At 40.4% G+C, this 14,222-nt stretch overlaps 1 protein-coding gene across 1 annotated transcript in view; it reads right to left on the bottom strand.

Moving 5' to 3' along the window:
• CAST (calpastatin) overlaps positions 1 to 14,222 on the bottom strand; it is a 50,311-nt gene that overhangs the window by 18,376 nt on the left and 17,713 nt on the right. The window contains exons 6-8 of the mRNA XM_062513494.1: positions 5,161 to 5,220; positions 467 to 517; positions 142 to 198 (exon numbers count right to left, since the gene is read on the bottom strand). Coding sequence (XP_062369478.1) covers positions 142 to 198; positions 467 to 517; positions 5,161 to 5,220 — 168 coding nt within the window. The remainder of the gene's footprint in view (positions 1 to 141; positions 199 to 466; positions 518 to 5,160; positions 5,221 to 14,222) is intronic.

Genomic DNA, 14,222 nt, shown 5'->3' with positions numbered 1-14,222 from the left:
GTAGATATGGTGGGTTGGTTTTTTGTTTCTTCAAACAGTTTTTTTAAGTGAAAGACGGAAGCAAAATACCAGAAGGAACCCCTGTTGAAAAGTTCAAAGAGAGACAGAGAGACAGGGAGAGGCAGAAATTATACAACTTACATCACTGGGTTCCTTTTGCTTCTCTTCAGACAGCTGTTTATTTTGAGAGTCTGTTGGCTGTCACAAAATAAAAAATTGAGATAATTTATCATTTCCAGCACTCAGTGCTATGGAACATGATCCATGCTAGTCCAAATAAGCACAAGACAGATCTAAAGATGGTTCACAGGACACTTCTTGGGCTGTCCTGAAGTTTATGCACAGCAATGTCACTGATCACACTCCATGTGACACAGGAACAGCCAAGAGTTCAGCCTCTTTCTTCCAAATTAGTAACTAAGTCCAAAGTGCAGCACCTCTGCTAAGGTGAAAGGTGGGTATTTACCTTGTCTGACTGCGTATTCTTTTCAGATCCTGCTTTGGTTGTCGGTGCGGACTGAAATACAAACAAAATTTATGCAGAGATTAATATGCATGGTTATATTCAGAGGATAAAATTATGTAAAGCAGAATATCAGACAGGTTCACACTTGTCAGCACATATGCTGCCTAACTACTACACATTATTCTTGCAGTTCACAACATCCTAACACAGGCTGGCAGTGATTTAAGAGCATTCAACTGTGTGCAAACATCCACACACAGATACACTCGCTCCTCACGTGGGGAACTGAGAAGGATGGATGTTAAAATATAGTAACCAGTTTGATACCAAACCCAGACTGCCACTAGCAAATTCTGAAATAGCCTCAAATATTATTTAATGAATTATTTTTTACTAATTTATCAATAAAATAATTATAATTGTAAAGTAATTATAAAAATACACACAGTCCTGATGGAAAAGACATTAATTATTTAGATTCAACAGCACATACACAGGGTGGGATATGTTCAGTTAATAACCCTATACTAAACACAGCAGAAATTTTGCCGTTCTCTTCTCCTCTGTAACCTCCTAATGCTCTTATTTTACAACAGAGCTGGACAACCTGGCTAGGATAATATTACATGACTGCACTTCCAGGGTTTACACCTCAAAATCTTCTGCAGCCATGCCATAAAATCACACCCTGTGGCTCATTCAAAGTACAGTAAACAATAAATTACAACAGCAAGAACTAAAACTGAAAATTAAAGCATTTTTACATCTGTTAAGAGAGAAACCCAGCCTCCTCACCAAGTCTTTCTTCCTACTTTTTCTTGCTACTTCAGCTGCACTATGAGCAACACAAAAAGAGCCTTTCATCTGCCAAACATTCATTACCATTTAATCACCCAGCTTCCCTTTTCTGGCTGACCACACAGAGAAATTTGCTAAGTTTGTTTACATTTTGTTACGCAATACCAACAACCTTACACTGAACTGCAGACACTTGGCTGTGAAATCCTGAGTACGTATTAAAAGCAGATGCCTGGGCATAATCCTGGCAAAGATCTCCAAGTTTAGAGGAACACACCTCCACACACAAGTGGGTAAATATGGATGGGAGAGTGAGAAGCAAAAAATCTCAATGTGAGAAAAAATATTAGAAGTAAGTATTTAAAAAAAAATAAATATCATCACTTAAGGTTGCAGATTCCCACCCTCTCCCCAAATTCCATGCTTTGTATTTTGTCTTGGTGCTTAAAACCTGATTAAAGCACAGCACCTGTCTGGTTCAACCACGCTTTATATGCTCCCACTTGTGTGTCCTTAATACATAACTACTGTTAACTCAAAGACACACATCCATTTTTGTACCTGTACACTAAATAGTCCTGTATGAAAGGTTAATCCAAAATTTTCCTAGTTTTTAAGATAAATTAAGGTTGGGTGTGTTTCTGTAACACCTGCAGCAAAAAGTCAATCAGACGTGACGTGTCCTTCAGCAGCAAGATGCAAAAAAATGTAACAGAAGTGCAAAAGATGAAGTACAAAAAAATACAGAGTTTGACTGTTCTTGCTCTGGGACTGCTGCCTGCTAGGACTCGAAGTATCCTGCTGTCAGAGCACAAGTTCAGGTTTTTCTTATCTGCCTTTCAGAAGACTAAACGCAACTTATTTTTGTAGGATCATAAAATATATGTACTTGCACTTCTGCCTACACCCAACAACACCTGTACAGAACATTGAATACAAATTCTCAGCCTGCCAAACCAGTCATGAAGAACTGCAAGTCTTCTTTTTTGTACTGTATTATTTTACTGAATACTTTATGCACCTTCTGAATAGAATTCACTATTCTTCTGTAATGTTTAAAATATGCAGAATTGCCCATACTATAAATTTGTTTGGTGATGCTGAAGAATAAATGGACTCATATGGCTAAGGATTTGATTCAAGACTTGCACACTTAAAAGCATGCTGAGGCCACAATAAAACACGTGATTATAAACACCTGCTGAAGAGAGACAAATATTTAGATCCACTTTTAGTAATTACAAAGCTCAAATTTAATTAAAAAAAATCAAACAAAAAAAAAAAAAAAAAAACAACAAAAAAACAGGTAGTTGAACCAACAATTTTAGTATGAGAGTATCTATTCAGAGGGATTGTTCAGCCATCCTTTGAACAGAGCCAGCAGTGAGCAGCCACAGACTGAATCCATGGCAGCAGCTGATGGCATGCACTGAATTCCTATGGAGACAAAGATGTTCCACTTCCCCTTCAAACTACCCCGTGCCAGGATCTGACAGGACACGTTTTGAACTGACTGAAAACGTGGGAATGAAAAACAGCACTTTTTCACTGGTTCCCTGGCTCACAGTGCAGTTGCACAAAGGTGTGCAAAAGGAAGGCAGCTGAAGGGGACGTGTCTGTGGCAGAGCCCTGTTCCCTCCAACCCTGCAAAATCCACAGGGTGCTGCCTCTACACCCTCGTCCCCCAAACTGCCCACCCAACCCCAGGCTTTGCCCACAGAACAAGGAATTCCACATTCCTTCTTCTACCACAGTGAACTCGGGGCTTTCTCAGAGAGGCACAACGCTGAGGGCTCATTGGAGGCAAAGGACACAGGCAGAGAACTGAAGGATAAGGAGGGGTCCAGAGCACGTTTAAGAGCAGTGGCACACCAGAGAGACTTCAGGAAAGACAAATGAGATGTGGTTACAGCAGACCATTGGGAAAGACCTGTTAATTTGCAAGATATTTAGGACTAGAAATTGAAGTGACTCAGCAACCTTACTTCTTTTCAAAGAAGTCTACTGTCAAGAATGCAAATGACTTGTTTAATCCAGCAGGAGAAAGACATTAATAATGCAACAGAACATTAGAAGAAAACATTAATTATGTTACACATGCAAATGCAGGCCACTGTTTCAAAGGGATTTGCATTTACCAGTCTGACAGTGCTGAAGCATGCCTCTGCTACTCAATTTTTGTCTCATTTACCACATTCTTCTAAGAGCTATTTCAATTTTCAAGTAGGGAAAGACCATAGCTATCTGGATTAGACCATAAGGAGAACCACAAATTTTAATGAACATGACACAGATGAGTTTGCCCACAAACACAAAAGGGAGGAGAAACCAGAGGGAGGCAGATGCCTTCATTTGTGAGTAATGATGATGGTGCACAAATGGAAAATTTGTTCCATTGCCATTCAGCTCTTAAGATGTACGTGTGCATGGAAGAAAAGGGTCTCAAAAGGCTGAGGGGGATGTAATGGCCAAGTTCAAGCACAGAGGTGGAGACTCAGGCCAGAATGACCACAGATAAGAGGAAAAGGTCACAAAGAAACTTCCCATTTGATAAATGGAAAATGAAATTGCATTTATTATCTATCTATCTATCTATAGAGAGATATACATATATAGATGAATATATCAATAATTATATAATACATCAACATACTATTAATATGTAATTTTTACCAATACAAATATATAAATGAATACAGAAATGATTATATAATTATAATATATACTATAATAATATATACTATAAGCTATATATATAACTATATGTATTTAAATTTTATAGAATATATAATATACTATATAATATATAAGTAATATATACTATATATTATATTATATATTATATTATATATTATATGAATATATAATGTAAAATGTAATTATATATAATAACATACAACATTTTATATAATATTTTATACTATGTATGGAATAAAATTATATACTATATATCATATATATATATATATATATATATATATATATATATATAATGTGTGTGTGTATATATATATATATATATATATACACACATACACACACACATATACATACATATATATATATATATATATATAACAAAATATATATAAAATACTGTGAAGGTAACCAAACCACAGCTCTGACTGTGCCAACACACTGTCAAAAGCTGCCTGGCAGGGCCTCCAGCAATGCCATTCACCTCCACCAGAGCACCTGCAGGGACCTCTCCCACCCTCACCCTTTTGCTGTCATCTCCACAAGATGCAGGCAGACACCACCCAAGTCCCTGCTGGCCTGCTCTGGCACCCAGCTTTTGTTGGTTTTGCTGTTGTGGTTGTGGAAAATGGAAGAGATGGGAGGGAGAAGCATTAACCATGTGATTAAACATCACATGTAACTCCTGTTAGGCAAGGTGAGGATGATGACTCTCTCCCAACAAGCAAAGGACAGGAGTGATGACACAGCCCTGACACTGAGGAAGCCCCAGCCATAAAACAAGACAGAACAAGCGTGAAGGGGAAAGGCAGAGGAGCTGTCAGACAGAGAAACACAGAAAATTAACCAGAAGATGCAACTGTACACACAGAGAAAGCTGAAAGCTCGTCCTGGGCTTGTTGAGGATGTAAAAAAACATCACCAGGTAAAATAACCCTGCAGTTACACTGGGGGGAGCTATACACATGTCACAAAATGTGACAGAGCTAAAATTAAACATTGCAATTAGTTTTCTTTTTATTGCTGCTGTTAAAACCCCGGTTGCTTTGAATAGCACGTTTTCAGACTTTTTTTTTCAGAGGAAACAGCTACAGAAAAAAAATAAGGGAGAAGTTACTCAGTATTGAAGTGTTAAAAAGGAAATTCCGTGGCTTCACATATGTGCCATGTGCAAGCATGACTTTCTTCTGAATTCTTACCCCAGTTTCAGATGGCTTCATAATTTGTGGTTTTGACGCATCCACAGAAGTAGACTGCTTCTAAGAGAAAAAAAAAAAGAAAAAACTTCACACTTTTTTGTAAAAAATACTTGCATTAACTAAGCATAATTAATCTGAATTCACTTATCCAGATGAAACCTAAGAATAAATTATTTTTGAAAATTAGAGTTATTATTTCAGTTCTTCTACCTGGCCTGTATTTCTACAATATATACATGTAGAGCTCTGACAGTTTGATGATGCCCAAAGACCTTCTTTAAACATTATTTTTCCTCCTCTAACATGTACTACAGGAAATTTTCCATCAAGTACCAAGAAAAACTCAAATCCTGCTCTCACACTGAAGCACATATAATTACTTTGCAGAATTCATCCAAACTTCCTTTTTTAGATTTTTTTAAACAAAAACTATGCCTCTGGCTTTACTGATTTGTTACAGAAAATATTTAATACTAAAGTATCAAACTCAAATATGTTGAGATAAAGAGGAGCAGTTAATATGTAAGGAACACAAGTCCCCCCACAGTGCTCTTATATAACACCCAACCCTTCTGGAACACCACAAAGGACATGGTCTGTTCTCCAGGCTTCAGGGATGTCAATCCAAAAAAAACACCATGGTGTGTTTCTGTTGTGGATGTATCAAACTTCAAAGAGCATTCCTGTCTCATCAATTCTTTATAAAGAAGTAATATTACTGCTCTATTCCTGCTTCATGCTCCTCTGCTTACAGGTCTATTTTGTATTTCTGCATATGCTCAAAGCTGTATTTTATAGATTCTGTGATTTGGTATCTCTGCCAGAGCAACACATCCAGAGGTTCACATTTAAATTTACACCACAATTCGTCAACTTTTTTTCACTTTTTCTCTTCTCTTTTTTTTTTTTTTACATTTTTTCTGTGTACCATGCTACTTGCAGTATGAAATCACACACACACACACACACAGTCTGAATGAACAGAAGCCATAGGACAACTGCACACCCCAGGGTGGCTTCTTACCTCCACAAGGAAAAATTTTTAATTTCCCTAACTTTTCACAGCACAAGCATTTCTCCGCAGCAAGAGAAAAGCTGTACAGAATTTAAAATGTATACTATGATGACAGCAGCATGGTCTCCCCACCAGCTTAGTTGGTGTCTCACACACCTCAGTGAGATGTTTGACTGTTGTAAATATTACAGAGAATCTGCAGTTGTCGCACTGCAGAAAAGTAAACAAATAATACCTGCTCCCATATACCTACAGATTGACTACTTAATAGATGGGAGCTTTTGCATGGGTGGAGACACACACAGGAATGTACAGAGCCTCCTACATCAGGGCAGAGAACTAAAGATTTTAATAACCTTTTAACCTATTTTCACTACCACCACCAGGTAACCTGTTGGCAACATAGTATTTTTCTTTATTTGCTCTTGAACAGTTTTTCCTCTCCTTTTCCTTCTTCTGCAATAACTTAATTTGAATTCCTTCTGCATGACTAACAAGCAGGTATCTGTTCTACACCTTGGTATTAGTCACCACAGTCCCTGTCTGTTTAATAATAAAAACATTTATCTGATCCCTTCTCCCTTCCAGCCCTCAGAAAACTCCTACCAAGCCACTGTCTTAAAATACAATGAAAATTTATTTTTTTCCCCATGTCCCAGCACAGCAGCACTACCACAACCTACAAGGATGAATGAAAACCTCCCCAAACCCCAGCTGCTTCTTCCTGCCCTATCCAGCTGGAGGACAGTGACCAGCAGAAGCAAAAAGGTGAAGAATGGAGATACTCATGGAGGAAAAGGAGCAATTTGAACATAAAAAAACAGCTCAATGCATGGCTGCTGACCAGGGGATTGACATCAAGCCATCCTCCCTGGGGACACTCAGGGTTAACTCAGGGGAACAAAGCCCTGAGGAGCCAAAGCAGAAAAGCAGGACAGGTGGGAAAAGCACAGGGAACCACCAGGGAATGCCTTGTTTTGCTTCCCCCACTTCCTGCTCCAGTTCCACAACAACAGCCCACAATTTTACTTTCTCTCCCCAAAAAGAGCCAATCCAAGGAAGAAGAAGGGTCCTTGTTCTCCCTACCCTTCAGCCAGCAGGCTGCTGAGCTCCAACCCCTCTGGCTGGTGTGGTCACCAATGTCACCACCTCATCACCACCAGCCTGGCTCCTGGATCAACCTCTTACCACACGATGCTCTGGTGCTCCCGTCCTCTGGACCCTGCCCTGCTGCCAGCTGTGCCCAGATGTTTCTGCCACAGGTCCACGGAGGGACCGCAGAAGGTGTGAAAGCAACACAGGGATGTGTGTCAGGCGTGGAGGTAAATACTGAAGTGCTGCCTGGCAACCTGGCAACAAAACCCTCCTGACGCAGAGCCTGCCGTGAGGCTGTGGCACACCCTGCCTGCACCCTGGCAAGGTCAGCCCCAACAGAATTCACAGAATCACTAGGTCTGAAGAGACCTCCAAGATCCTCGAGTCCAACCCATGCCCCAACGCCTCAACTAAACCATGGGACAAAGTGCCATATCCAGTCTTTTTTTAAACACATCCAGGGATGGTGATTCCACCAACTCCCTGGGCAAAATCTTCTTCCTGATATCCAGCCTATATCTCCCCTGGTGCAGCTTGAGTCTGTCTCTGGTTCTCTCAGGTGCTGCCTGGTGAAAGAGAACAACCCCACCTGACCACAACCACCTTTCAATAATCGTAGAGAGTGGTGAGGTCACCTCTGAGTCTCCTTTTTCTCCAGAATGAACAACCCCAGCTCCCTCAGCTGTTCCTCATGGGGTTTGTGTTCCAAGCCCCTCACCAGCCTTGTTGCCTCTTCTGGATGAGCTCAAGAGAACATCCCCTCGCTGGAAGGCTGGAGTGCCAAACAATGAGGGCTTCACCAGATCAGGAAGCTGGGGCAGAGAAAGTCGGGAGATGCTGCAAAGGCAGAGTGGGGTGTCCTCTGAGCTGTCAGGGATCCCTGGAGGGCAGAGCCAGAGGGGAGACCCAGCAGGATCCTTGCTGGCCCCCCTTCTCTTGCAGCTGCACTCTTGTGGGTCCTGCCTGAAACCACGTGTGGGTTCTGGAGGGTGCTGTGCCAGCCCTGGAGCCCTGTGAATGACAGGAGGGATCCCAGCCTGGGGAATGATGAACACTCAGCTTTTTTGTGAGCTGGGAGGCAAATCCACAGCACAGCATCCAGGACCATTTATAGCCCACCAGGAGCTGCTCCCTGCCCAACACTCCTGAGACCACCACAGCAGGGACTCAACATACAGGGAAGAGGTTACAGGACAGCACTGATTAAGCAAAGACTGATCCCTGTTAATTACAGTAGAGCTCCTGGGTGGCCTGCAGTGTGAGGTAATTATCAGGGATCAGTCTTTGCACAGGAGCTGACCAAAGGAACCACAGGTGCTCCTGAGTTAGAGGACGTCTTTCCAGGAAGAGCTGATTAAGAGATCTGGGATCTGATTTGATAGAATTAAGAGAAGGAATGCCCTCGGAAACTCATTTGTCAAGTTACAAGGGCAGTATTCATGCTACGGTTGAAAGAGAACTGTCACAGACACCAAGCAGTGGGTTAGCAAAACAAAACAGAACAATCAAAAATTGGTTATCTGGTCTCACTACGAGTATCACAGAAATCTGCATGAAAAATGGAAAGTGCAAGAAGAAAAGAAGAAAATAATGGTGAAAACATCAAAATAAAAAAAAAATTGAACAGCTCAGAGAACAGGATGCATATGCCCTCTGGAAAAATAAAACAGGAGAAGAAATCAATGAGTGCTCTCAGTTTCACAGAACTAAAAGTCATTAGTGTAACGAGAGCCAACATCAACTTAAAATGTATATTATATAAATATATAAAAATAGATATAAATATATAATATATAAAAATATATATATTAATATATAACATAAATTTAAATTCTACAAAGTATTCTATAAATTATAAATTCTGGAAATTAATGTGGTAGGTCATTGCCCAACCTCAGAAAGGGGCACAATTCACCAGGTGGAGACCTTCAAAACCAGAAGATATTTACCAAGCAACCCATACAGATATACTGAGATGACAACAAGAGGATAAAAAAAGAATCAACAAGAATAAAGCAACAAACCTCCAGAGAAGGACACACTGTCACTGCGTCTTTTCACTTTACTTGAGGTGACATTTTCTCGAATAAAATGGGGAAATTGGTCTGTAATACTGGGTTACAGTCTTGCTTTCAGACAGCTGAAGAGAACAGAGCTCCTGATCTCTGACACTGGTGGTAGGTTGAAGGCAGCAACAAAAAAATCCAGAACAACACCAAACCCTTCCAGGCTGGCAGCAGTACAGACAAAAGCATGCAAAGGCCATAATGTCACAAATTGAGATTCTCCTAGTAAGAGCAAACTAGGGAAGAGGGATCTGGGGAAAAGTAATTTGTTGCTGTGACAACGTAAATATAAATTTAAAATATAACGTCCAACCTCTTAAGCTTGGAGCTTCTCTATGTCAAGTACTAGTACAATTTTCACCATCACACTGCAGCAGAGATGAATATTGAAAGATATGAGAACAGGTTTAGGGGGAAAAAAATAAGAAAAACTAAGTATGAGGGACTTAGTAGTAGGAAAAGTCAAGTCAGAACCTGATGCTTTGTACACTGGTCAGGGCCCCAGGAAAACAACAAGGAAAGAAGAAAGTGACTTAGCCTTTACTAATGAATCTTTCAGGTCTGTGCTCAAACATTTTCCTTCTAGAGAGAAGGGTCATTCTGAGGCAAAGGCTACCTGGACAAATCAGGCACCTCCAGCTCTAGCAACCTTTTGGAGGAGTTTGTGTAAACATTTTTAGAGTGATCTAGCTGAACTCAGTCTAGAACAGAGGACTGAAGAGCCACCCAAGCTCTTTCTAGTGGGCTAACACCTCTTGGGTATGACTGAGCTGGGGCTGCTTCTCTGGCTCAGAGCTCACAACATCTACAATTTCACAATTATTAACTCACAGGGTGTGTAATGCAAGGAAACACATAATCTACCTGACCACGAGTGGCTGCTTCTTTCCATGAATGGCCCTGATACTGAGCTTCAATTAATGGCTTTGTAAGATGTGGGCAGCAAAAGCTCTTCAGAGAACCAATGTGAAAAATAATGGGTTATTCCACTGAAGTGTGAAATACCACTTGAGCTGTTAAGAGGTTAAACCTCACACTTGCTTTGGTGGTGTGAGGCAATGGCTGTGCAGCCCTCCCATCCTTGGAGACACACACAGAGGAGGCAGAAGGTGGGACAGGGACAGCACCAAAAGGGTGTGTGTACATATTTACGAATAAATACATAAATGTATAAACATGCACATTTCAAGCTACACAGCATCCCGGACATGCAGAGACCTGAAATGGGAAAAAAGATTAAGAAGTAACTCTTTGTATATCTTTTATTTTTACAGTGTCTATATTAGCTGAGTTAAAAAATTACAACATTGAGTGTCTCTGTGTCATTTTCCATCCCAAAGTGACTTTGGAAATACCCCACCATTTTGTTACTCCTGTTCTAATATGGAGTTCTACTATTATATTTCAAAGAAAAACAACAGGTTTTTTAAGAGAAATATAAAAATACCCACAACAACCAAGAAAACAATATTCTTCTCAAGATTTCTATCTCTCAGTTAATTTTGTGGAGGCTTAATATTAAGAACCCAATGAAATGGAAGAGCAGGATGCAGGATTCTCGTTAGTACCTGTGCATTACTCAGACACTGGTTTACTTGTGCTGTCCTGTTGTGAAGGGTTTCTTTGCAGAACTGATGAGAACCATTTCCAAACAATTTACACTGGCATTTCTGATGGCAGACTTTGCCCACATTTAAGTCCCCTTTCATTTCTAAAGCCCACTCTCATCCCTGAAACTCACCAACACTGCATGCTACAAACAAAGCCTCCTGCCCCTGCCAGCCACTGAGGGCAGGGGGAAAAAAAAAATAAATCCCTTGAGGGCAGTTCCAGTTACTTTATGTAGTTCTATTCTAACTCAATATAAAACTCTTTGACAAAGTTGTTATTTTGGCTGTTTTTTTAAATTCATGCTCCTGTAGCTCAATTCATCAATATACCTGGTTTTAAGTACCTGTCTTCGGAAAAAAAAAAAAAAAAAAAAAAAGACAAGAATACCCCCCGTCTCTAGAGATGCTTCCTTGTGCTTGCAGCATTCATAAACTCAGCTGGTGTGAATACAACTGAAAAATATGTACAATCTATTACTATCATTATAGTTCAGATTTCTGCAACTGCTACTGAGGAACAGAATAACCCTAAAATTTCATTATTCTGCCATTTTCTCACCACACAGAACGAGCATTTTTGCTGGAATTATTAACCTATACCCAGAAGCAAGATCAACCACCATTTAGAGATGGTAAAAGACACAAAGGAAATACAGCCATTTCCTCATGAAACAAAAATATTATATTTTTTTTAAAAAAACTGGTTTGAATCAGGAGATTGAGACTCTGATTAGCTTGTGAAGACTTTTACAGCCTCAGGTGCTGCTAAATTTATTGATAATCATGCAACAATGAGCCAGACAAGTTACATTACACACTCACTGCTTTCTTCTACTGGAATAAATAGAATAAAATTTCTGCCATTCTGCCATAGAGATGAAACTCTTCAATACTTCACTACTGCATTTTATTCATCAGCTACAGCTGGTTAACCACACTATTCAAATTTAATGCAACAGGCTTTTAGAGGCAACCTACTTGCATTTGAATTTCACACTAAATGAAATGTTATCAAGCAAATCAGTGAATAAGATCAGTATTATATTTACCATGGTGTAGAACAAGGCTTCACACCTCCTAGAAACTGCCAAACCACCTTTAGGTGAGATGTCTGTTTTAAGATGTCTGGATTGCAGCAACCTAATGCAGGCCCAATGCTTAATACTGGCATATTTGTTTTTCTTTATTTTAGCAACTGCTAAGAGTCCGAAACAGCTTTATGGTAGAACAAAACACAACTGAGGCCTGTGAATGACAGTTCACTTTAAGTAATTTTTGTACTATTTGAGCCTCACTTTAACTTCCAACATCTCAGTTTATGCTCACTTATATGCAGGAAGTTAGGACTGTAAAAAAAATTATAAGTATCCCACAGCTGATGGCAAGAAGCACTGTGCCTATTTGCTTCTTTTGGAAGCAGAAGGAAGGAGTTTGCTCACAGGCCATGTACAGTATCTATAGAGCAAGAACTTTACATACTCAACAGTTCAATTTGTGGTTAGACTTCAGTATGAAGCTTGGCTTACTGTTTCAAAGGCTTTACTATATACAAAGGAAAATTCTATTTAATGTCCTTCCATGATACTGGAAGCAATCTGGAAGCAAAGTCAGTATATTCCAAGCAGGTTAACAGACTTCATCTGCTGCCCTCACATTCCGTAGGTCTGCAAACAGACCACTCCAGTATCTCAGGTTGCACAATCCTTGTTTCTTTTAAATTAATCAACAACCAGCTTTAGACTCCCCATTATTTCTCCTTAAAGCAAGCTCTTCAATTACCTCCTCCTGGAAACTTCCTGTTTCTGTGACAATAAATTCAACAAGCTGGCACACGCTGAAATTTCACTTTCACTCAGTCATATTCAGATATTAGAAGCAGTGCCCCAGTCCTGTCAAGCCTCTTCTCAGGTTCCCACTCTGCACAAGAGAGGATTACAGTAATATGTGAGCTGGTCACTGCAGACGAGCTCTCCCGTTTTCGTGCGCAGCTCAAAAATCCTCTTTTCAGTTTTGCTTCATGTGAGCATTTAGCTACAACTTCTCCAGCCAACCCTTCCCATTTTCAGCACACTCCTCCAAACAGAGGAACATTCCAGAGTTGTCTGCAGCAGCAAATTGCAGGCTGACAAATAAACACCAGGAAAATAGGAGATTAGGTGCCAGCCACATGCCACGCGGCGCTGCTGAGCTCAGCTAGGATTTGTGTCACTTAGTCTGCAGTGTCACAAAATACTCTGCTCTGCAGAGCTGGGATGCAAAGGGGAATTACAAACAGAACCAGAGAGTCACAAGCAGAACCAGTGCTTTCTAAAGGGGGGGGGGGGGGGTGTGTTGAAAAAAAAGACCCTAAAGTTACGTAAAAGACAATTTTGTCTTGAGGCTAAAGGTCTCTGAGGTTATGAACTCGATTACTTCTACTGCAACAATCAAGACAGGCAACACCCAATGTGAGAGCAGCACTCAGAACAGGAAATTTTGGTTTTTTACTCCCAGAATGCAGGGGAAATGGAATGGAAAAAATTATTCATGAATAGTTGTATGGACTGACACACACATTGGCTACCAAAATGAATGGAGACCACAGGAAAATAAATTAAAAAAACAAGTCAATAAATCTGAATAGAACTTAGCTGTTAAAATATCATCTAAAGGGCATTGCTGCATAACCAAGGGTGGTGGTGGTGGTATGTAGTTAGGCTTTATTCTTCAAGCATTTTAGAAAATTTAAACATTGTTATTCCTACATAAAAGGAGCAGATTGGGGCACTTTTTGCTTCAGCATTGGCTTCAACTCAAAATCACTTCAGAAGTGCCTTCAGCATGCTCTGGAGGAATAACTGCATTATGGCTCAGTTAAAAAACAAGGAATCTCCACTTTGGTGAGGTTTTATCCTGCTTCACAGCAGTCTTCCCTCCCGGGGAACAGAAATGTTCATTTTCAAGTTGGTTCCAGCATTTCTGCTGAGCACAGCATAAAGGCAGGCACAGACCTGACCTCTTCCATAAATCCAGCAGGGTTTTCTGAGCCTTAAGGAACTCCCAAAGGGTGCTGAAGGCCACCACCCTCCCTGTCTCTCTGCAGGTTTTCCCTTTGGCAGAAGAGACTCTGGACCAAACCCCAAAGTGTTAATGAGCACAAGCATCCCCCTCTCAGGGAAACAAAGGCAGAAATTGTGACAGAAAGTGGAGAGGCCGGAGACCAACTCAGTGAAAAAGCAGTTCCTTTGCTTTCTGGAGACAGAGGTTTCTCCTCTACCCCCACTCCCAGTCCTCCAA

Source organism: Cinclus cinclus, chromosome Z, assembly GCF_963662255.1.
Source record: "Cinclus cinclus chromosome Z, bCinCin1.1, whole genome shotgun sequence".
Taxonomy (NCBI): domain Eukaryota; kingdom Metazoa; phylum Chordata; class Aves; order Passeriformes; family Cinclidae; genus Cinclus; species Cinclus cinclus.
This window is presented reverse-complemented; position numbering and strand designations above follow the sequence as displayed.